We start from the raw sequence: 24,497 nt of genomic DNA, 5'->3' as shown, positions 1-24,497 counted from the left end.
TAGCATTTCCTTACAAGAATGGTAGATGAAAAATGATATCAGCACGACTAGGGGTGTAAACGAGCCAAGCCGAGCCGAGCTTGGCCAGGCTCGGCTCGGCTCGTTAAGCTCAAAAGCTCGGCTCGGGCTCGAACTAGGCTCGGGCTCGGCTCAGTCAGGCTCGGCCAGGCTCGCGAGCCTTACCGAGCTCGGGTTATATTAAGTTCACACCCCTCATCTTCCCTGGACAGCCCTATCTAGTATAATTTGACTACTTTTTTTACATTATGGGGGGTGGTCCAAGTAACAAATGGGGCTCCAAAAATGAAGTGACATATTTTGCCTCCCCCTTTCACTCCATGGACAACCCTTTTAGTGTATATATTAATATATAATATATATATTTAAATATATTAAATTCTTAACGAGCCTTAACGAGCCGAGCCTGGCCTAAATCGGGCTCAGCTCGTTAAGCTTAACGAGCCTGGCGAGCCGGCTCAGCTCGGCTCGTTAAGGATTCGAGCCGAGCTCGAGCGAGCTTCCGAGCCCGAGCCAAAATTGACACCCTTAAGCACGACCATGTTTTCATAATTGCACCAACTCAGCTTGTCTTTTATTATTTAAAGAGCTGTCAAAGGTTACAAAAATTCCCCAACAAGCTCTCGCATGCCAATTAAAAAGAAAAGGCAAGCTGAGTTAGTGCAATTATAAAACCAAAGTAGTGCCAATATCAGTCACTCGATTAAATAACACCCAATTCAAAATAGGGCAGGAATTTCAGAGTTGTTTACTTTTTTTTCTTTGGGTTCTTAAAATTCATGTCGGGAGTCTTTATACCCAGAAAACTGAACTTCCAAACTTCTCTCTGATGGCTGATTTCCAAACCCAGATAGAAGAATCTCTGATCGACCAAAATAGACCCTCGGAAGTAGAAAATCAAATAGTTTTCGATCAGACCCTACAAAGATTAGACACTTTTCTCTTCATTTTTTGCTTTCATCAGGCCACAGTCCTTAGCTTTCTCCTCTCTTGGACTGCATTTCTCCTTGTGTGTATTGTACTACCAGTTTTGGCTTTCAAGTTTTCCCCCTGTTTGGACTGTTCGACATACCAAATTGGTCGGTTTGAGCTCTATGTCCTCATATCACAAGCTTCTCTTGCCTTTGTTTCTCTTATATGTGTCTCGCACAATCTTCGCAAGTATGGTTTGCGCAAGTTTCTTTTTGTTGATCGGTACCACGGGCACATGAGCAGATTCCACCAGGAGTATGTCAAGAAGATCAAGGTGAGTGATACCCACATCGCGCTTTTGGTTTTTATGATTGATTTTGTTGAAGTATAAATGGTTAAATAATGCCAATTCTAACAGATTATGCTTTTGGAGTAATTGGTTGTTTCACATAGTATTAGAGTTATTGCCTAATGTCAGGTCCTGGGTTCAAAACCCAACAACTCTTTGATATAAAAAAATCCGCATGTTGCATGGATAAAAATTTAATTGTGGAGTGTCGAGGCGTTAGGGTTCTTATTAAGAGTGTAGAAGGAGAAGAAGAGAGAAGGGGCTCGATGTTCGAGGATGGACGGTCAAGGTGCTAGGGTTTTTATTAAGAGAGGGCGGGTTGTGCTTTTATAAAAGAAAAAAAGAAGAAAACATGTTTAAAGGGAAAATATACATGATTCACATTTTAAAAGAGACAACAATGTATCGGATTCGCCCGGAAAAAAAAGGATTCGTGTGGGACACGGCTACGACAAGAATCTAGGTGTGTCCTGCTCGAATCTATTTCTGATTCTCGCGTCGAAAAGTGTCGACATGAATTCGGCATAGAGGAACAAAGAATCCATGCAATGTAGAAAGAGGGGCCACCCATGAGGGGGAGTGTTGAAGTATAAATGATTAAATAACACCAACTCTAACAAGGAGTATGGTTGTTTCACAAATTTCTTGATTTTAATGTAAGTTTTTCTTCTTCATTCTTATATTATTTTGTTTTGAATAAATTAAATTATTGAATGCATATTCAGAAAGTAACTTAGATGATGTGGGTATCTATAGATGGGTCATCAAAGAATTAATTGGCTTTTATAAACTTTTCCCCTTCATCATAAGTCTTGAAATATATTTTGTTGAGTTAGGTGCCCTGAATTCAACCCGGTTGGGGTTCGAAATATTGTGTGCAACCCGGATGCGGCCCGCCCGTTTTAAGTGATATCAGCCCGTTTAAGCAAGTTATGGCCCGCTTTGTATAAAGGGGTTTTAGGGCTTATTTTCGTTGTCTTGTCTTTTAGAAGAGAATTGAGAGCTCAAAATGGGAAAAAGAGTGTGCTAGGGTTTCTTGTGGGTTGGGTTAGAGATGCTGATCTTCTCTTATAATCTCTTGTACTTATAGTAGATTTTCTCATCGCCTCTGCCATGGATGTAGGCTTTGCCAAACCACGTAAATCTTTGTCTTTGTGTGATTGCTTGTGTTTGTCTGCTTCGTTTTGGGTCTCCATTTTTTTGAATGACAAAATTTCGTTAAAAGAAGACCGAGATGGTCAAGATGCAAGAAAAAGAAGAGAAAAACAGAAGAACAAAAAAGAAACAAGAAAAAGCTAGCATTAAAACATTAGGGTGGAAGAGAACGAATAGCGCCAACTCCTCCAGAAAGACACCGTCTCTGGCTAGAGCCTCTGCCATTGAATTAGCAGACCTACGAATATGCTTGAAGAGAAAAGATAAAGATCGCATCCAATCGCCCATCTTGTCGAACAGATGATCAAACCTCCAAGGGTGAGTAGCCGAACCGTTAAGCCAACAAATGACATTGAGAGAATCCCCCTCAATCTGCACATTATTCAAACAATCTCTTATTAGAAACTTGATACCCTGGAAAACAGGTCTCACTTCCATGAATCCGCCACCCCAATTGGGCCTGAGAAGGCCCAAATGACCTCACCATGGTCATTCTTTAAGACTCCGCCGAGACCGGCCGGGCCCGGTTCCCTAAACTCGACCCATCAAAATTAAGTTTCAAAAACTCCGACTCTGGAGGAGCCCACTCTTCAACAACCTTTTCCTTTTTCTCCACACTTAAAGCCACAACTCTCCACCCCTCCCATAAGTCATAGGAGGACACAAATTTGAAGCATGGAATAGCCTTTACCCAAGCAATCGATAGCGCAAACACTTTGATGAACAAATAGGAAGAGTTCCTAACAACGCCTTCAAAAACTCTCGCATTTCTCTCCTTCCAAATTACCCATATGGTAGCTAAGAAGGCCACATTCCACAATATTCTACCTTTTTTCCTCCAAAGAGCCTCTGCCCAACTAGCTAGGAGATCCATTAATTTCCCGGGGAACACCTACACAATACTAAATCTAGCTAGTAGTTTGCTCCAAATCTTCCTAGCCACTCTGCAATGAATGAATAAGTGATCCACAGTTTCACCCGCCTCTAGGCACTTAGCGCAGTGGTCAATGATGATCATCTTTCTTTTTCTCAATAAGTCGACAGTCTGAATCCTCTCAAGAATAGCCGCCCACCCTAAAGTGCGAACTCTAGGAGGGGCCTTGATCAACCACACTCTAGCTACCTTGGGGGACAAAGGACACGCCACAAGGAGTTGGTCGAAAGACTTAACCAGGAAGTCCCCAGATGAATTCCAGATGCAAACCCATTTATCCATTCCATCCTGTTTAATGCACCCGTTTTCCAACAACTCCATCAAATGACAAATAGATGCAAGCTCCTGATCAAAGAAATTTCTTCTAAACTAGGGAGACCATACCACTTTGCCATTGATTCTTGAAAAATTATCCCTCACAAAGCTATCTCTAGTGGTCGCAGTAAGAAATAAATTCGGAAAGTTCTCTTTCAAAGTCCAATCAGAACACCACTTATCCTCCCAAAATCCGATCTTCTCTCCAGAATAAACTCTAAACCTGATCCCCGGAGAAAACAGATGAGAGAACCGCAAGATGTCTCTCCAAACTGTCACCCCAGTACATCTAAAGTTGTCCTCAGAACTCCATAGCCCAAGCACACCTCCTTATTTACCAACTATGACTTTGACCCAAAGATGAGACCCCTCCTCGCCGAACCTCCACAGCCATTTACCAAGTAGAGCAATGTTCGTTTGTTTGATCCTTCTAATAAACCAACCCCCCCCCCCCCCCCCCCCCCCACACACACACACACACACACACACACACACACACACAAAGGAACCTTCTTTGTATATGATCAATTCTTTTAACAACACTCACATGGAATTTGAAGACCGACATTTGATAAATAGGCATATTTGCAAGAACTGATTTGATAAGAGTGATTCTCCCTCCCATGGAGACCAAGTTTATTTTCCAAGTATCCAATCTGTGTTCCACTCCTTCTACAATGCGATTCCAAATAGCCTTTTTAGCTCTACCCGGCCCAAGAGGTAAACCCAAGTAGGAAGTAGGAAAATTGTACACCTTGCATCCCATAATACTTGCCAAGCCTTGAATCACCCCCTCCCCTAAACGGATACCAAATGCTCGAGATTTGTGGAAATTAGATCTTTGCCCTGTAACCACTTCATAGCACCGAAGAATTGCTTTCAAATTCATTACCTGCAACCAAGGTTTTAAATTTCGGTTTCGGGACCCATTTCGGACCCTAGTGAAACCGAAATTTCAGATGAAATACCGTATTGGATTCGAAATTAATATTATATGCAATAAATAATTTCGGTCAAAATTCCCGAAATTTCGTTAATTCCAGTCGAAATTTCGGGATAATATTAAATAATTAAAAAAATGAGATTTTTGATATATTTTCCTTAAATTTTGGCAGTTTTTCAGGAGAGTTTTCACAGGTCTTGCTTCTTCCCAACCCACGCGTCAAACCTCCCTCTGTACGCATCTATATTTTAGGAAAACTCTATTAAAAATAGAAAAGATAAGTATTAGTCTATTACCCACATCTCTCTCTCTCTAAAAATAGAAAAGACAATTATAACCCATGCGTCTCTCTCTCTCTCTCTCTCTCTCTCCCTCTCTCCCTCTCTCGGAGGCAGAAGCAATTCTCATGTCTTTCTCTCTCTCCCTCTCTCTCGCGGAGGCAGAAGCCATTTTCATGTCTTCTTCAACGGGCGAAGCTCGAGGAGGCGTCGATCTCCAACTTTCACCCCGATTCATCTTCCAACGCCCAATATATTCTCTTCCAGCCCTCTCTCCATCTCTTCCTCTCTAATCTCAGGACAAAATTTCGGGAAAAAATGAAATTTCGGTCGAAATAATGTAATGTTTCGGCTATCCACAATTTCGGTTTCGGTCTTGGCCGAAATCCAAAATTTCGGATTTCGGCCGAAATTTAAAACCTTGCCTGCAACACATCAGGAGAACTAAAGAGAAGCATGTCATCTGCAAACTGAAGCTGAGATACCTCCACCTCATCAATCCCAATCTTGAAACCTTCAATCAAACCACATGCAACCCCTTTCCCAATCAAACTGCTAAGAGTCTCAGCCACAACAACGAAGAGAAATGGTGAGAGAGGATCTCCTTGCCTCAGACCCCTGGATGATTTAAAAAAGGCCTTACTAAAACAGAGAACCAAGCTCAAGATACACATCTCCAAATCCAAGACCGCCACCTGTTTCCAAATCCCATTATGCTCTAAGAGATAATCTAAATAATTCCATTCCACCCTATCATATGCTTTTTCCATATCCAATTTACATACAATCCCACTTCTACCAATTTTGTGATAGTAACACTGCCTCATTAGAAATAAGAGAGCAGTCAAGAATCTGTCTATTGCTCACAAAGGCACATTGGCTCCTAGATATGACTTTGGGAACGAACCTTTTAAGGCGTTCCTCTAGAGCTTTTGCCAGAATTTTGTATAAACTTGCAACCAAGCTAATAGGACGAAAATCCGATAGAGACGAAGCCCCCTTCGTCTTAGGGATCAAAGCGATGAAGGTAGCCCCAGTTCCTCGATCCAACTCCATTCCTACATAGAATTCCTTGAAAAAGCAAAGAATCTAATCCTTCGTATACTCCCAACAACTCTGAAAAAAAGCCATACAGAATCCATCAGGCTAGGGGCTCTATCCCCACTCAAAGAAAACACACCCCTTTCAATCTCCTCTTCCGTGAATGGTACTTCTAAATTTCATCTTGCATCTTCCCCAATACTATTGGTTCTCCATTGAAATTGCAGATTGCTATTTTAGTTTTTCACAACATATTTTAGAGTGCGATGTTCACTGGAGTATGTATATATTGAAGCAAATATCAGCAAGACAAGCCATTGTGCAAATATTGGATAGTCGGATGAGTGATTCTCAGGTGATTAATTTCAATTGGGTTAAGAATTGCTAGTTTAGGAGAGGGCTTCTTAGTTTTAGACTATACAAAGAATGAGAGATTCAGGAGTAGATGAAGTGTGGATAGCGTGTTTGATGAAGACTTTTGAGTTCTTCTTTGAAATGGTCCTTGAAAATATGTTTTACAAATCCTTCAGTATTAAATTATAAATTCCATTTGTATTTCATGCGGTTATATTGCTTTGATTTTTCATGAAGGTATTAATATTTTCCAAGGTGATTGAGATCAGTTGATAACCTCGCGTACTTGATTATCACTGGTAGGTTTTTAGGTCATCTTGACCCATTTTTCACATTTACTATACAGAGTCCCAACTATGCTAATGCAATCTACAAAGGGGTGAAAAAGGAAGAGGAGAGTGCTTTAGGATTGTCCTGCTAGTATTTGTTTTGATCTGATCTTTAGGGTCCTGCAGAAAGTGAATATTAGGTTTGTGCTGTCCTTTCCGAAGTACCAGAGCCATGTAAGGAGGCATCCACCTTGAATGTTACGACTTTGTGGTTAATGTTCCCATCCTCATTTTTAGCTTCAGTTGTCTCAAAAAACTAGGGTTGCAACTTGGTTCGGGTTTTACCCGACCCGCCTCAACCCGACCTGAAAAACACATGGGTCGGGTTCAAAGAGAATGGGTCTCGGGCTGGGTCCGGTTTCAAATTCCAAAACCTGAGGCATTCTCGGGTAGGGTCGGGTTTGAATGCTAAAAACCCGAAACCCTAAAACCACGGAGGTTCGGTAAGCATAACAAGATTCCTAAAACTAGATAAGCTAAAAATTCAAAAAGTAGAAACCCTCTCTCTCTCTCTCTCTTATACTTACAAAACACTGTAAGCAGAACAAGATTCCTAACACTAGATAAGCTAAAAATTCAAAAAGTAGAAACCCTCTCTCTCTCTCTCTCTCTCACTTTTTAGGTTTGTCTTTGCCCCAGGATTTTCAAAAAAAAAAAATAGTTTCTCTCAGCTTTTTTTAGGATTTTTAATTTTTATCTACTCCATTCAGTAGCCATGGAACAATGGAATTTCTTCAACCCAAAACCCAGAATAATGGAATTTTTATCTACTCCACACGAGAAGAAGAGGATCATCGATGCTATGCTCTTTTACTTTAAGAACAGGGGCATTTGCAAATGTGAGAAGAGGGTGATCAGAAACCCTCTTGGGTTCTCCTTCTCATGCTGTTTACACTGTGCTCACAATCATGTTTTTACATGCCCTCAATTGGATGCCTTGCATATTTTCTATCTATTATCCACCAATGAACACTTGCATGATTCACACCTTCATTTAGAATGCCCATCAAATGGGTATAATACAAGGATCTTTTCGGCAAAAAAGGATCTTTTCGGCAAAAACATCTTGGAAAATGAGTTTTCTCATGTTACTCCAGCCAAGAGAAGATAAGAACCTGCCCATTTCTAATTTTCCAGTTGTTCTCACAGGAGAAAATTTTTATAGCCATTTCTTGACATTTTAAGTATATATTTTGGATGAATTGAATTCTCCAGCAACGTGAAAAAACCCGACCCGACCCGAGAAATTATCTCGGGTAGGGCCGGGTTTAAGAATCATGGGTTTTTCCAAAATAAACCCAACCCGACCCGACCCGAAATAGTTTCTCGGGTAGGGTAGGGTTCTGGAAAACCCGACCCGCCCGACCCAAGTTGCAACCCTACTCAAAACCCTCCCTTGAAGATCTCTATGTTTAGACAATCCCCTCTTCTGTAAAGTATGCAAATTGCTTCCATAGTCCAACCATTGATGATATATACATGGAGAATAATCACCCGGCACTTCTGAGTGGCCCTATGCTCCTTTTTCCTTCCGAGTCCAATCCAGATGTGATTGGACATGACTGGGTAACAGAGAAGATTCGCCAACATGGCTGTGAAGAATGGCGTGGGATGGATCAAACTGAGAGAAATAAGAGAAATATTGCTTCATTTAGGTATTGTAACCTTAAAAAAGATGAACCCTGCTACCTGTAATCATGGTTTTAAATTTCCCCGAAATGACTGAAATGTTTCCATTTTTACTCCACCGAAATGAAATTTACATGATTTCCTTTTATGTCATTATTTCCCCAAAATTTTGACCGAATTTCAAGAAATCCGACTAGAATTCCCGAAATTCAACCGAAATGATGAACGACAAAATAAAAAAATGGAAATATGTTATTATTTGCATTTCATTTCACTAATGCAGAGAATGAAATTTGGTAGGCAATGCATGGGATGTCATATCGTCATGGGACCAATAGTACCTCGAAACTCTATGCGGTATTGAGTCTATTGACATGAGTTGGGTTCTTAGAGGGGAGACTGGTCATTGTACTTTCTTATACTTTTTTATATTGTAGTTCTTTATTGACTTTACTATTCTAGACATGCGCAACGACGCATGCCACTAGGTGTTCGATGTGATTAAGCCATTGTGGATGGTTTTGTTGCTTATGTGATGTTTTTTATGTATCTATTTGTGTTTTCTAGTATTTCCGAAGTTGCATCTTAAAATTTCATCATTTGCACCTGCTTTTTTAAAATATTTAAAGCTTTCATCATTTGCATTTGTTTCCATACGTTTCCATGATATTACAAGATTTCTACCGAATTTCCAACGAACTGAAATCTTTCTGTTTCCGCGACAGCCGAAACCGAAATTTAACCTTGTCTATAATCCCTATTCATAAATACATGCCATCCAGTCCCACGGTACTAGCTAAGATGGAATACACCCTGTTTCAACAATTTGTTTTTGGGTTCCCAACAGATTTCCCCCCAGAAAGTTTTTCATAAATCCATTATGGTAAACGGTTTAACCCCTTAAGATGCTATCATTCCAGCACCTGCTGAAAATGTATTACCAAAAGTTGATTTGGGCTCAGAATTTTCATACATTAATGTTAATGTAGGAACTTGGTTTGGATTGTTATTTATGGTTCTATGGCCAGTCTGGGAATTCTTCATGGTATTTTCTTTTGGCAGGGTTTCTTTTGTGTGTTCCTTCGGGTGATGTTACCGTGCTTCCTTTTGAAGGCTGCCCGTGAGATCATTCGCCTTGTGTATGTCCAACATGATTCGTGGTGGCAATCTGTTGTCATTTTGATTGCTTCGATTGTGTCATGGATTTATTTGACAACAATATTTTTATCAGCATGCATTTTGTTTAATTTGGTGTGCAATTTGCAAGTTATCCACTTTGAGGATTATGGCAACCTTTTGCAAAGAGATCTGGATGCACTGATATTGTTAGAGGAGCACATGCGTTTGAGGCATCATCTATCTAAAATCAGCCATAGGTTCCGGATATATATTCTTTTGGCATTCTTGGTTGTGACAGCAACTCAATTTGGGACTCTCTTCCAGACCACCGGATATCGAGAAATCGTCACTATCATCAATGGTGGGGATTTCGTTGTAAGTACTGTGCTACACTCTTCTCTTTCTTAGATGGTTTAAATGAATTTGTATGAAGGGGTGCAGCTCGGTCTGGTTGGGGCCAACCCGAACCCAACCCAAGGAACCATTTACTCAACACGAGTTCCAACCCGATGAGGTTCAACCCCACCTGAGGAAGCACTTTTTTCAACCCGAACTCGACCCGACCCGAGTTCCAACCTGAGTTTTTAAGCTTTAAATGTACAAACTAAAAACTAAAAAAAATGATAAAAAAACGTCGGGTTTCACTCGGGTCGGGTTGCCCGAGCCCTCAACCCGGGTTATTAAAACTCAACCCGAACCCAACCCTGACCCGAAAGATACCATACCCAACCTGACTTTTTTCGGGTTGAACCCGACCCAAGTTGCACCCTTATTTGTATGCATTGTCTTTATTAGAGAATAGCCCCTTCATATGTCCAAACATTCTCTTTTTTATTTCTTTTTGGCAGGTATCTTCAATTGTGGAGGTTGTTGGCATAATTATTTGTTTGCATGCAGCCACAAAAATTTCACATAGAGCTCAAGGCATTGCATCGGTTGCAAGTAGATGGCATGCTTTGGTAACATGCAATTCTACTGATACATCTCAAACAAGATTTACAAATAGTGCAGGGAACTTGGATGCTGATCCTGCCACTTCATTATTTGTAAATTATTCTGAAAGTGATTTGGAGTCATTGGATAATGCAACATTGCCTACATATACACGTTTAGCTTCTAATATGTCCCCATACCACAGGAGACAGGCCCTTGGTACGTAAAATGAATTTAACCGCATTTCTATATAATATCTATTTTGTCCAGAATTTACTTTTTGGGCTGAAACTCAAGGAAAAAATATCAATCCAAGTTATTTCCATTCAATTATGAGCTTTAATTAGTTGTTTGATATCCGAAGGGTACTGCATATTTTTTTTGTGAAAATTTAATTAGAGTAGACTACAAGCTACAATTGATACCTCATTCCATGTCAAGCATTATTGTTTTGCTTTATGAAATTCCAAGATGAACAGTAGTGAAATTGACCATAAACAAGTCCGGTAAAGGATTTCTAGTTGTGTACTAAAAAAATTAATTGTCTAAACAGGGGAACCTAGACATTTATCATTTACATTCTCTTGTAAATGGTGTTGGTTACACTTGATGTGTGGCACCATCTGATCAGTTTTTGTTACACTTGATTGAGGTCTTCCAAACTGAGTGGGTTATGCTTGATAAAAAAAAGGAGTGTGTTCTGCTTGATGTGCAATTCAGGGGGGAAGGAGGAATAAGGGGGAGTGTAGATTGGCAAACATCAGTTTGGCACTATGAGATATTAATAGACTTTAATCTCCTTTTTATGTGCATGTGCCTCAAAGTGCCATTAAGGCCATGGGTATGCTAGCAAGAGAGGGTGTCAAAAAACATTATATTTGGAATTCCCTTCCCCTCGGGTAGACACTTGGAGTTGTTTCCGTGTCCTTTTCTTTCTGATATTTTTTTTTCTGTTTATTATATTTTTATATTTTTTTTTGTTTGGACCATTTGAGCCCCTCTTTTTTGTATTTCTATTTTTCACTTTTCAAATAAAGATTCTTCTGTTTCAAAAGAAAGGAGTTGTCACGCAGGAAAACATTGGGGGGAGATATATTGGAGAAGCGGAGGGAATGAGACTAATATGAGGACCATATCTAGGGTTCACAAGACTTTAAAAATCACTACCAAGGGTGTTGAAACTAGAATGGTTGAAAAGTTGAAATTGATCCAAAATTAGGGTTTCAACCCTAAGAATTCAAGAAAGAGGAAAATTGGCCTGTTAGAAGAGAGTTAGAAGAAAAAGGGGAAGATAAAAGGAGGATAATAAATACAGAAATATGATCTGACTTGTGATGGGGAAAGATATTAGAACATCACACCATTAGTTGCTAAGGAATCACTCCAAGTTTAGATCTAGGGCACTACGACCAAGATCAACAGAGGAGGAGATCACTTTCACTTGCTCAAGGCTCCAATTCTTCTGAGTTCGAGATGGAGTCGACCTTGAATACCTTCGAGTTGACCGTTTGAAAATTTTGGAGGGCTTCAGCCTCTGCTGGCATAATCCCAACTTGTCCTCTTCTGATACTCTATTCATCTATCTGGTCAAGCCGACTTCTTGTCTTGTCAAGGGTATGAATTGCATTCGTGCATTGGTTGATATTTTCCTTTGCTCCATCGTAGTTCACACCATCCTGACTACTCACATCCACGGTAACTAGAAGCTGTCCTAGCATCTAATATCATATTTTGTGAAAATACGCAAAATATAGTTTAATACTCAACTCAACTAAGCCTTTGTCCCAAACTAGTTGGGGTCAGCTAATGAATCCTTTAGAAAATTTCATGAAGAAGGCGAAAGGATCTACCCGGCTCAAAATGACTAAGTCTACTCCTGACACTAGTTGGGTTTGTCTACATGGATCATTTTCTTCCATTCTATCCTATCCAAGGTCATGTTCTTTGTTATGTTCCTAGCCCTGAAGTCTTTCCTCATTGTTTCCACCAAAGTTGTTTTCGGTCTGCCCCTATCTCTTTTTACTCCATCAACTTGGCACGATTTACTTCTTCTCACTGGAGCATCCAAAGGCTTGATCCATGTCAAACTTAAATGAAGAAAAACACATACCAATTGAGAAGATGATCATGATGGAGTGGAATAGAGTGGGTGTTATTTTCAACATGAACCAGCAGCAAGCAAAGAGAGAACTTTCAGAAACTTAAAAAATTCGTAATAGATATGAAACCAGTCCAAAGCGCAAATAAAGTATATGCAATTTGGTCTATAGTGCTCCTAAATCTCTTTCAAACAAAGATCTCCTATTCTGAGCACTTACTAACACAAACAGAAATAGAATACTCCTAACTTATATTTCACCTATACTTAAAAATAGAAACTTTCAAGTTCAAAACCAGTCCCTAAATATGTCAAATTGAGACTTTTTAAAACCAATGGTCTATTCAAATAAAGCACAAAAATAATCAGAGTAGATAAAATGGCAGGCTTTCCCAGAGTTTCATCCAACGCATATGGGATCCCTTGCTCACATCAGTATGATGACTTGTTGACGTTGTTATTACCGCACAAAAAGGTCAGTTTTGACCATTTTTCTTTTCTTTTCTTTTTGCTGAAACTACATGTTCTACCAGGCTTTGATCTTTAGTATTTGGTTTTCATCAGAATCTGTTTATAGAGACATGTACATGTGTATCTACGGCGCTTGTATCAGCATTTTCCTTTTGTCTTGAGCAAGATGCTTCAGGATCAGGTAGAGCGGATATGACTATTAACTAGAGCGGATATGATAAACTGAGGAGGCACTCGAGCGGGATGAGGTGGAGTAGCAAATGATGGATCATGATCAGGTAGCACGACTGTCTGAGTTCCCCATGTATAGACCTACAACTGCTTAGATGGAGCAGGAAGAAAGAGTGGAGGAAGAGGAAGAGGAAGAGGAAGAGGCAAACTAGCATAAGGGACAAAGTCAGTATCAGAAGCTGAAAAATAAGACACGTCCTCAAAAAAAGTAACATCAGTAGAGAAAAAGAGATGCCGCAAAGGTGGTCTATAACACTTGTAACCCTCCTGCGTACGAGAATAGCTCAGAAACACACACTTTTCAGGCCGAGCGTCCAATTTATCCAAACCAGGAGTGAAATTATGAACAAAACAAGTGCATCTGAACACGTGAGGGGGTAAAGGAAATGGATTACCTGAAGGATTAAGAACTGAGAAAGGAGATTTACCACCCAATACAGACGAAGTAGACGGTTACTGAGGAAACAGGCAGTAACGACAGCATCACTCCAATAAGACTCGGGAACCTTCGTCCGGAATAATAGGGTGCGAGCAATATCTAGAAGAGATCGCAGCTTTCTCTTAGTCACACCATTTTGCTGCGATGTATAAGCATAAGAAGATTGATGCAAAATACCATGGGAGTCAAGAAATAAAGTAAACTAGATGAAAAATATTTCTTTGCATTATCGGTATGGAAGTAGCAGATAGAGCTCTTATATTGATTAGAAATTTCATAGCAAAAGTGTGAAAAGTAGAAAACACTTCAGAACGGTGCTTCAATAAAAATAGCCATGTCATACGTGAATAATTATCCACAAAGCTAACAAAGTATTTAAAACCAAATATAGAAGAGGTTCTACAAGGAGCCCAGACATCATAATGAACCAAAGCAAAAGGACTAGAAACACGACTAACGACCCGTGATGGGAGACACCCGATGATGTTTTCCCAATTCACAAGCCTCACAGTTGAACAAACTAAGTGGACTCGAAATAAAAACGGATTTGCGAAGTCTATCAACGGAAGGATGACCCAAACGTCAGTGCCACTGATAAGCATCAAAAGAACTACAAAAGCAATAGAGGATCCTAGGGGTGCAACTCGGGTCGGGTTGGGTCGGGTTGAGGCCAACCCTAACCCAACCCGAGATAGCATTTCCTCAACCCTAACCCGACCTAACCCGAGCCTCGGGTTCAGGATTGTCAACCCTAACCCAACCCGCCTCCAAGTCGGATCGGGTTGGGTTTGGGTTCATCTAGGGCCAAACAAAAAAATACAAGGAAAAAAACTTAACCCCTGAGAAAATCATGAAAAAAATAGAGGAGGGAGGTTGGGGTCAGGTCGGGTTGCCGAGGCCTCAACCCTAACCCAACCTGAAAATAAATCGGGTTGGCTTTTCCCAACCCTAACCCAACCCAACCCGAGAAAATGCCAACCCAACCCGAGCCAAAATCAGGTTGAACCCGTCGGGTTCGGGTTGTGCCCGACCCAAGTTGCACTCCTAGAGGATCCTGGCTGGTTCATGTAATAAAGTCCATCCACCTCACGTCCCGAACCAATCCTCAACAGTTCAGGCATTTAGTGATTTGACTAGCAGATAATAAATTAAATGGAAATTTGGGAACACATAAAACAAAGGGTAACGAAAGACCAGAAGGAAGGCATAGCTTTCCAACTCCAGAAACGGGAGAGGTAGTCCGAAACAAGATATTGGTCAGCATCTATTTATGTTGCATAATGGTATTATCTATCATGGCACCCAATTATGTATTCCTGAAAGGAATTTGAGGGAACAACTCATCAAGGAGTTGTGTGGAAGCGGTTTGATAGGGCATTTTGGTCCATAAAAGACCATTACCTTGGAGAAAGACCAATACTATGGCTGAATTGAGAAATGACGTGGACAAATTGATTAGTCAAGTGGTATCAGACTTGTCCACTAAGGGCAATTATAAACAATGGATTATACAGCCAACCTCCTATGTCTTCTTTGCTTTGGAAGCGTACTTTGTGTTTGGCCCTTATGAACCCAACAACGTAATGATGAGATACTTGTGGTGGAAGATAGATTTAAAAGATGGCACACTTTCGCAATTTTTAGAGAGGCAGCAAATGAAATTGTGGGATAGAATACTTGCTCAAACAGAGTTCACATACAATAGTTCCATCAACAGAACTGTTACAAAAATTCCATTGTAGACAGCTTATGAGCTCTCTCTTCGACACATCCTTGAATTATTACCTTTACCATCAATTGCTAGATCAAGGGACAACAGGGGAAGCTTATGCCAATTACATTGAAGAACTCAAAAGGAAGTACAAAAGGCCACAGCAAAAGCAATGAAAAATATAAAAATAGTGTTGATTTCCATTGATGGGCAAAACTGTACGAAGCGCATGATTCAGATAGACTAGAAACTCAGGGAAACATGTTTTTTTTAATTATTTACTAGGGTTATTTCGGAATTTTATTTAAATTGAATGAGGTCTTAGATGTGTTTTAGAAAGTGTCAATTTTTGCATCATTGGGCTGGTTTGAGCTGGAAGTTTCTGTTTTTGTAACGTAGTTGGAATCTGAGTGCAAATAGTATTGTTATAGGTCACTTTTAGTGTTAGAAAGTGTTTAGAATAGGATGTCTTTGCTTGGGAAGGGTTTCATGAGTGCTAAATACCAAATGTATACCCATACTCTTCCTCTCCATCTCATGAGCATCTCTGTTGGTATGTGATGTTCTTCATTTGGGTTTGAATTTAAACTGTATATTTGTGAATTACTCTCCCATTTGCAGTCCCAGATCCAGTGCAGAAAACTAGTTACACGAAAAGACCCTCTCACAGAACAATTTGAGGAAAAAGTAGATGATGTTGCATGGGTTGAGAGTTAGATTCTAGAAAGAATGGATTTTGAGAACAATTTGAGGAAAAACTGAAAAAGACATATCAGACCGGGTAATGAGCAATTGAGTGAGTAGGGTATCTTGAATCCTTGATCAATAGCATTAGAAGGAATGGCCGCAGATCTTTCTTATCCCATGTTTACAGTTCAATTAAAGTTCATGGAAGCTGATAAGGGATATTGATGAACATGACACATGTATAAATAGACATTTTATGCATAAAATATACCAGAAAATTTTGCTGTTAGATCAACTTGAAGATTTGTTTTCATTATTTCTTATTATTTCTGTTCTACATGACCTTTTTAAAACAGTTCAATCCCCTCAAGACTGCTTTAATTTTTAGATATTGTCTTTCTATTCATTAGATTTTTGCACTGTTTCACTTGTTCTTTCTGTTGATGCATTAAAAAATTGACCTATCATGTCTTCTTGGTATGTTTGGCTGCACAGTTACGTACTTGCAGACCAACCCAGGTGGCCTGACTCTCTTCGGATGGATAGTTGATCGAGCATTAGTCAACACAATCTTCTTCATTGAGATGTCGCTGGTTCTTTTCGTGCTCGGGAAGACCATTGTTTTTACTTCAAAGTGACTTATAAAGGCCAGTGAAGACGAAATTTAAATCATAGGTTAGTGATGAAAAGTCCCAAAACATTCTGGACATTTTTACAGAATACAATGCTTAGCTTTTTCTTTTTTGGTTAGTCACACAAATCAACCCTTTTGGGCTAGAAAAAAACCAAGTAATTTTCAATGTTATTTGCTAAGGTGATCTTTGAGTCTGTATGATATATGTGTAAGCATTTTTGTACAGTGCCAAGTTTGAAACTTGTTATGTCTCCATGAAAGTAATGATATTATCTATTGTTTCATTTGGTTTCTGTGATCACTGAAACTTAATAATAATTCCTATGAAAATCACTCAAAGGTTCTCACTAGAATCATATCAACTTCTCCTTTCTATATATATTTTTTTATAGAAGAGAACAAAATTAAATTAAAAATGAGTATCATTAGTAAATTAATGGGTTTTCTATTTGCAGCAAATGATCATCCTTTCATTCATATAGAGATGGTAGCAAGCAGAAACCCCTTTTATTCAGGAAAAAAAAAAAAAAAAAAAGTTAGCTGTATCATGATGTATGCAAAAAGATAATAAATTGTCTAGGTGGATATACCTTGCTCTGCTTTTGTTGAATGTGGCCATGGATGACTGCTTTAGTTGTGATGACATTTATTTGAAAATTTAACCCATAAACAATGGGTAGTTTGATCATAACACTTTCCTTTTTATTTTCAAAATGATGCCTAGTTTAGGAAATCATTTGCTTCTATGGAATTAGGGATTAGTTTCTATGCTCATCAGCTGCATAACTTACCATTCATTTGGCCCACTATCAGTGATCGAAATCTAGTCCCTTTTAGATTTTGGCAACCGATTGTGAGCCCAAAACCAATAATGTTTAGGCCCCTGTTCGTTTGAGATTATGTCAACCTATTGTGAGCCCCAAACCAATTATTGGACTCAATCAAAAGTAAATCTCAGTCCAATAATTGGTTTTGCACTCACAATCAGTTGGCATAATCTTAAACGAACAGGGCCCAAACGTGATTTTGGGTCTAATAATCGGTTTTAGACTCCCAATCGGTTCTCAAAATCTAAAACAGACAGGGGGTAAATGATAAGCCCCAATCCCCTTTTATAAAGTTCCTGAGTCGATCCCCTCTTACCCTGGCTAATTTCGAGTTTGGTCATACCTAGCCAATCAAAAACTTATTTTTCTCGCCTGAGTTTATGGAAAACTTTTTAACTGTAGATATCATTGATTTGTGTGAGTTACTATATGAGATTTTCTAGTGTGCATCACAGAAGGCATTTCACGGATGGGCTGTTGCATGTGAGAGCAGTGAGACACAGGCTCACTTTTCAACAGAATTTTTCTTTATTAGCAAATCCCTGACTATATATTAGTCCCAGTTTTAAACATTGTTCCCAATCAATACAAATGGAGGAATTCTGGATTGAAAAGTCAAACATAATGGTGATTTGCAGCTAATGGGGGAGCCCTTTCACCTATTGTTTGCAAGAGCTCCCTTCAGTTTAGACTTCCTCATACAAATGTGCAATGTGTGCATTGGATATTGAGCTAAGCATCAACCAAGTCATAGTATCCAAGTAAACATGCTCTAAAAACAAGCATGCTAATGAATTCTACTCCAACTGTACAAACATTATCTTCTTTTTTTTCAATAGCTTCATTTTCTATTTCTCCTTTTTAACAGTAATATTAGGGAAACCGGTTCTATAGTAAGCCAGAAACCGAGCAAATCAATTATTCCCACATTCAATCTAACTCAAAACCGGTAAATCATCAAGCAAAAATCTTAAGACACTTATTTTCATAATGTAAGCCCCCAAAACAAAGCATTACCATAGTCCATGGGCTGATCTTAACCACGAATCCCAAAACAGCCATTGAAGATTGATTAAAATAGTTGATTTTGATCTAAAGACAGTAAAACAAGGGAAATGTTATCAACACTACTATATTTTGATGAGGGCACTCCTCACTTTATTAAAAGTACGGTCCGTACCGCACCATAGGATGATCCAAACCGTCCATTAGATGGGCCAGAGCCTAAATAGGTTGTGCCCTAAAAACTATTTCCATAGGTTGATCCTAACCCTCCGATCTACAGAGGGTTAGGATCAACACTCTAACATTCAGATCGGAGGGTAAGGATCAACCTATGGAAATGATTTTTGGGACACAACCTATTTAGGCTGTGGCCCATCTAATGGACGGTTTGGATCATCTTATGGTGCGGGTCATACTGAACTTTTAATAAAGTGAGGAGTGCCCTCACCAAAATACAGTAGTGCTGATAACATTTCCCTAAAACAAACCATACTATGGGAGTAGTTCGCATCTCTTCTCTTGGAAGAATTGACAGGACTAGTTAGCAATATACATTAGGATTTCAGCAATATGGAAGACCCGTCCGATTATACAAGAGTTGTGTCCCCACCAGAAAACTGCAGTGGACCCACATCACGTATCTATATCTCACTATACCCAGGCCTTATTTTGTAAAATCTAGGATTTTACACTACTTGATTATACGAAACTAGTATCCATACAGCTTATAATCTAGGATAAATGGATTTTATAAATTAGGATAGTAAAACCGGGTTTGTACGAGCAAAAACTTGGATTTTATAAGCTAAAACCAAGATTTTAAAATCCTGTGTTATTAAATCATTGTATATAAAAGGCCAATTAGAGTTGATAAAAGATCAGTGAGGCGAATTCAGATCGGACATTGCCGGCCTGCTCGCAAAAACCAGCAAGCTGCATACTTATCGTGCTTAAACCAAAATCACCTTTCCTTGTTCTCAAGAACCACGAGAAAACATTTTCCCAGTATCAAATTATTAAAAAAGCGACTCTATTTCATATTAAATGACCCAAATACCTTGACGTTTTAGCCACGTAAATTTAACTACGGTGGCTCTGTTTAGTTAGGAAGGATATTACTATAACCGAGTCAACCCGACCCGGTTTGGGAAATCGGAAGTTTGGGACGGGTTCAGGTTTGGTTTGGATTGAGATATTAATTTTTTGGGCTGGGTAGGGTTAGCCTTCATTGGGTTGAGAATCGAGTCGGGTTTGGGTTGACGGTTTAGAGATTCGGGTTGGGTTTGGGTTGGCTTCAACCCGACCCGAGTTGCACCCCTAGTTGTCCAACAGCATCAGATATTCCCAAGTAGGAAACATTTATTGTATTGATAGGAAAATGTCCAATTGGCCCAACGAACGTTTTGCAGAATCCAAACTGTTCATCTGTTGTGTACTGTTATAGACAAAGCAAATTCCTCCAAATCTGCGCCTTTGAGAATCCAATTCACAGTACTGATGGCACCCTACAATTCAATATGGATGCGCAAACTTTTGACGGATCTCTACCAACAATTCTTTGATCAATCTCTCTGTCATGTATAGGGATGGAAAAAAAGGTGGTGATCTTGGAGATGCGCACACCGACTTAATTACAAAGCTATATAAAGCAGTTCATGGATGGCGTGCCTATTTACATATGATTTTTACAACATAAATGAAAATAAAGTTGTTATACGTTAAAAAACAGTTCTGGAAACTTTTCTTAATGGTAATCGCTTGAGAATTTTGACAAATTCTAAAGAAATTTCAAATGCGTACCTCCCCAGCAGCTTGTTTTGGTTGTCACTGCATCTGTGATAATGGTATAGAGCATCTCACGCAAAATTGGAAACCATATATGGGCCATCCTTGCTGCTTTCGAAGAGGACAGCATTCAGAAGTTTTAATGGTATACAAATACCCTCCATTTCAAAAAAGAAAATGACATACAAATGCCCTAATAATAGATGAATAACAACTCATCAAGAAGGCAGTCGCATCATATTACGATCGAGACAAGCAATGAGAAAGTAAGAGATATCTTACAAGAGTTGGGCGGCAAACTAGAAGCCGTACAGATATTGAACCAGAAGCCACCAACCATAGCAATTTACATTAGAAACGCCGAGTTTGAGTCTCCTACAAGGACTAACCTTAAGAGGCCTCCTGGAAGCCTATTAATTGCCGCATTCATGAGCTTAGTGTAAGCCAGCCCCTGCAGTTTGAATGGGGAATATGGCCATTTTATCTTTGATCATCCTGCGAACCACGGAGTTACTAAAGAAGCAAATTCCAAGGCCATAACCATCGAGGGGATAAAAAAAAGGATAGAAGCAAGAGAAGAACAACAACCATCTAGTCTCAAAATTTTGGTGTAGCTTTGAAAGTCATTTAACTTTGTCAGTTCGTTTGTTTATCAGAAGCTAAGAAGCTAAGAACAACTGAAGCAAACTTTATATCCCAAAAACAAGGCTCACAGTGCTTGCACCCATTCGAAATCAATTGGCTTGCAAATTGCTCCCACCGAGCAAAAACATAGCCTTTTGAGTTCAACGGGAAGAAAATTAACTTTCTCCTTTGAATTATTTGAAGATTCATTGAACCAAAACTAGGCTCACGGTGCTTGCACCCATTGGAACTCTGATGGCTTGCAAACTGCTACCAACAAGAACCCGCATATAGCCTCTAAAGTTCAACGCGAACCAAATTAAATTCCGCTTCGAATTATTTGAAGATTCATTCAACTTCATGGAACCAAACCCAGACTCCTTCGGCATGTAAATCACCATTGAAATATGGATGCAAGCTCCAAGCCTTATATCTAGATCACAATATGTGGCCTTGGTTTCATCGAAGCCACAAATTAGAAAGAAAAATTACAATCTTCAATTACTCCCCACAATAGCTCAACATGTGGAGAACAAGTTTGGGCAGGAATACTTGGCTTTCTTTGGACTCCAAGTCCAAGTCCTCACCAAATATCCCCAGACATTTCGATTCTTGAATGGGTTCTTTCTAAATGGATTGCATTGAAAAACTATAGTTAGATACAACCCACTACATCTAAAAGGTGTACTGTATTCATTAGACTTAATATTTCATGCTAATTGGTGTTAGTATGCTAATTTGTGTTAGTTTTACATTTATTGGATAGGGCACATCACTAGGATGGCCATAATGGCACTTTTTATAATTATGCTAAGTCAACATTATAAATATAATATTTCGTGGTGTTGGGGTGTACCAACACGATTTCTCTATTCTTCTCCCTCCCATCGTTCCTTTATTCGCTTTTCTCTCTCATTCTCTCCTCCTTCCATACGAATCATCAACCTTAACATACCAGAGCCATCATTCTACATCAGCCCAAGATCTAGAAGAGGCATACGATCTAGATTACGAAGAGGTGTCCTTTCAATCTGAAACCGTAACCTATCTCCTTCAATCTGTAAACCCTAATCTCGTCCATTAGTATTTTTCGAAAACCTGGCTTTCTTCTCCCATGCTTTCAAACCCTGATTTCTTCTTTCCTCACTTCCAACCTTCAAAATTCCAGTTCCCCATCCATAGAAAGTTTCAAACCCTAGCCTCTCCTCATCTCCAAACCCCTAGGTCAAAACTAACTTCTTCAAAATCCCGAGTATCCAATCTATTCGACACTCTAGCACTAACCAAATAACCTAAACTTGTTAGAAGTTGTGTCTTTTCCAATTGTAGTTCTCCAAATTCTAGTGCTAAACCTTAGATATAAACCCCAGTGCTCCAAAATTTTATTTCGCTTGTGCATTTTCTTTAAACAAATCCTTCTGTTAAATCCTAGGGCTTTATCTATACCTTTGTGCACATAAACCCTACCAAGATCTTCTTGGGCCCTATATTATTCTGGGAAGAGATGTGTTACGAACAAGGTTTAAAATTTCGGTTTCGGTACCGGTTTCAGACCCTGAAATTTCGAAATTTCGGTCGAAATCTGGTACAAAAATAGAAACTAATATTTTATTCAATACTAAATTTCGGTCGTACAAAAATCGAAACTAATATTTTATTCAATATTAAATTTCGGCAGAAATTTCAGTAATTTCGGTCGAAATTTCGGTAATTTCGGTGAAATATTAAATTAATTTAAAAAAAAAAGATTTTTTGGGTCCAATTTCGGCCAAACCGAAATTTCGGCCGAAATAAATGACCATTTCGGTTTTTGGTGGTTTCGGTGTCGGTCTCCACCGAAATCTGAAATTTCGGATTTCGGTCAAAATTTAAAACCATGGTTACGAAGATACTTTCGTGAAGCAACTTTCATGAAGTGTGGATTGTTCTTGTTTGGATTCATGCATTTTTTAGAACTGGACTGTGATGTGTTCCTTATTTTTATTTTTTTTTGAAAAGTAATAAATTTTATTCAATAATAAAACAGCGATACATCGAAGGGGCAAGCCCAAACAAGAACATCCCTCCCCAAACGGGCAACAATCCCTAGCCTGGCAACACAGATTAGAAAGACAGACATAAAGCTCCAAGAGGGAAAAATGTGATCAAGCCAATCAGAATAGCTTCGATAGCTGATCAAGAAAGAACGCCCATATCAAATTATCCAACACCTTCACGAAGAAAACCTTGAAACACCTCTACGCTTGCCTTCACCACACCATCCTTTGCCAAACGGTCAGCTTCTCATTGGCTGATCTCCTCATATGCTGGAATTGCAGGCCAATTATGCGCACCATGTCCCTAATTTCTGCAATTATATCTTCAAGCTTCCATGGTCATCTACTCTTATTTGATGCCCAAGCCAAAGCATTCGAGGAATCTCCTTCGATGATAATAGGGCACAATCTATGCTCTACGATCCATCTTATGCCACAAAGTAATGTGCTAGCTTCGGCTTCATTTGATCACAAAAACTAGCCTTCTCATTGGCTGATCTCCTCATATGCTGGAATTGCAGGCCAATTATGCGCACCATGTCCCTAATTTCTGCAATTATATCTTCAAGCTTCCATGGTCATCTACTCTTATTTGATACCCAAGCCAAAGCATTCGAGGAATCTCCTTCGATGGTAATACGGCACAACCTATGCTCTGCGATCCATCTTATGCCACAAAGCAGTGTGCTAGCTTCGGCTTCATTTGATCACAAAAACTAGCCAGACCCGGAAAAGACATCAAGACTACGCCCTTAAGAGTCGCGAACCAAACCTCCAATACCGGTTCGACCGGGGTTGCCTAGTGAGCTTCCATCAAAATTCAACTTGACCCAACCTGCCAGTGGCAGATTCCACTTTGGAGTGATTTTCTCTTTTCTTCTCTTTTCCCATAGAACCACATGCCAATTTTTAAAGATTTCTCTAACACTATAGCTAAGGCCAACCTTTTCTCTTGCCCATGTTATCATGTCCAACTTAAAGAGCTACTTGACCCCACCTCTTCTCCTTTTCTTTAAAAATCTTGTTATTTCTCTTTCCAAAAGTGCCAAATCAATACATATAGAGCTAACTTCCACATAGACTGGCCCGCACAGCCAAAGGGTCCTCCTACCCAATGAAGCAAGACCTTCTTGATAGTCTTGAAATACCCATGATACACAAAATTATTTGATCGCATCCTGGCAAAGGCTATAAGAGAATGGACAATGTAATAATAGGTGATCAATTTGATTCCTCATCCATCCTGCAAAGAGTACACCAGCTCACTAAATTAAATTTTCTTTTTTTGTTGTGGTCACATGTGTTTATACTTCTATGGATGACAGTCCACGCGAAAGACACTACCCTTGGACATTGGATTTTCCATATTTTTGCTCAGTGAGATTCTACCCTTATGTCGTCATCATCATTAAACCTGTAGAATAAGGATTTGACAGTAAAACCACCATGGGAATCGGGGATCCACACTCTACAGTCGGACTCATGAGGGGAATAATAAGAAGAGAATAGAGGCTCACTATTTCCTCCTAGCCTAATATCCCAAAACACCTCCCCAATTTCCACTCTCCTTACCAAATACTCACAAACTCTAGACTCACTATTGATCACTAAACGATACAGGTTCAGAAAAACATGGCACA

The 24,497-nt window shown here is 39.4% G+C and overlaps 1 protein-coding gene across 1 annotated transcript; it reads left to right on the top strand.

The window, feature by feature from the left end:
* Positions 1–762: 762 nt before the first annotated feature.
* LOC143862293 (zinc finger CONSTANS-like protein (DUF3537)) lies at positions 763–16,864 on the top strand. The gene is made up of 4 exons (XM_077373314.1): positions 763–1,264; positions 9,320–9,751; positions 10,225–10,528; positions 16,442–16,864. Exons 1-4 carry the CDS (start codon positions 848–850, stop codon positions 16,582–16,584), a joined length of 1,296 nt encoding a protein of 431 aa, XP_077229429.1. The 5' UTR covers positions 763–847; the 3' UTR covers positions 16,585–16,864.
* The last annotated feature ends 7,633 nt before the right edge of the window (positions 16,865–24,497 follow it).

This window comes from Tasmannia lanceolata, unplaced genomic scaffold (assembly GCF_043159265.1).
Source record: "Tasmannia lanceolata isolate RefF3 unplaced genomic scaffold, GAP_Taslan_0.1 ptg000037l, whole genome shotgun sequence".
Taxonomy (NCBI): Eukaryota; Viridiplantae; Streptophyta; class Magnoliopsida; order Canellales; family Winteraceae; genus Tasmannia; species Tasmannia lanceolata.
Note: the sequence above shows the minus strand (reverse complement) of the source record. Positions and strands in the feature narration are given on the sequence as shown.

What these genes read in the sequence shown, in the direction of transcription:
- LOC143862293 (XM_077373314.1), top strand. Translation starts at nt 848, where the DNA reads ATGGCTGATTTCCAAACCCAGATAGAAGAATCTCTGATCGACCAAAAT. An exon ending in AGTATGTCAAGAAGATCAAG is followed by an intron (nt 1,265 to 9,319) that starts GTGAGTGATACC and finishes TTCTTTTGGCAG; the next exon opens with GGTTTCTTTTGTGTGTTCCT. An exon ending in CCACAGGAGACAGGCCCTTG is followed by an intron (nt 10,529 to 16,441) that starts GTACGTAAAATG and finishes TTGGCTGCACAG; the next exon opens with TTACGTACTTGCAGACCAAC.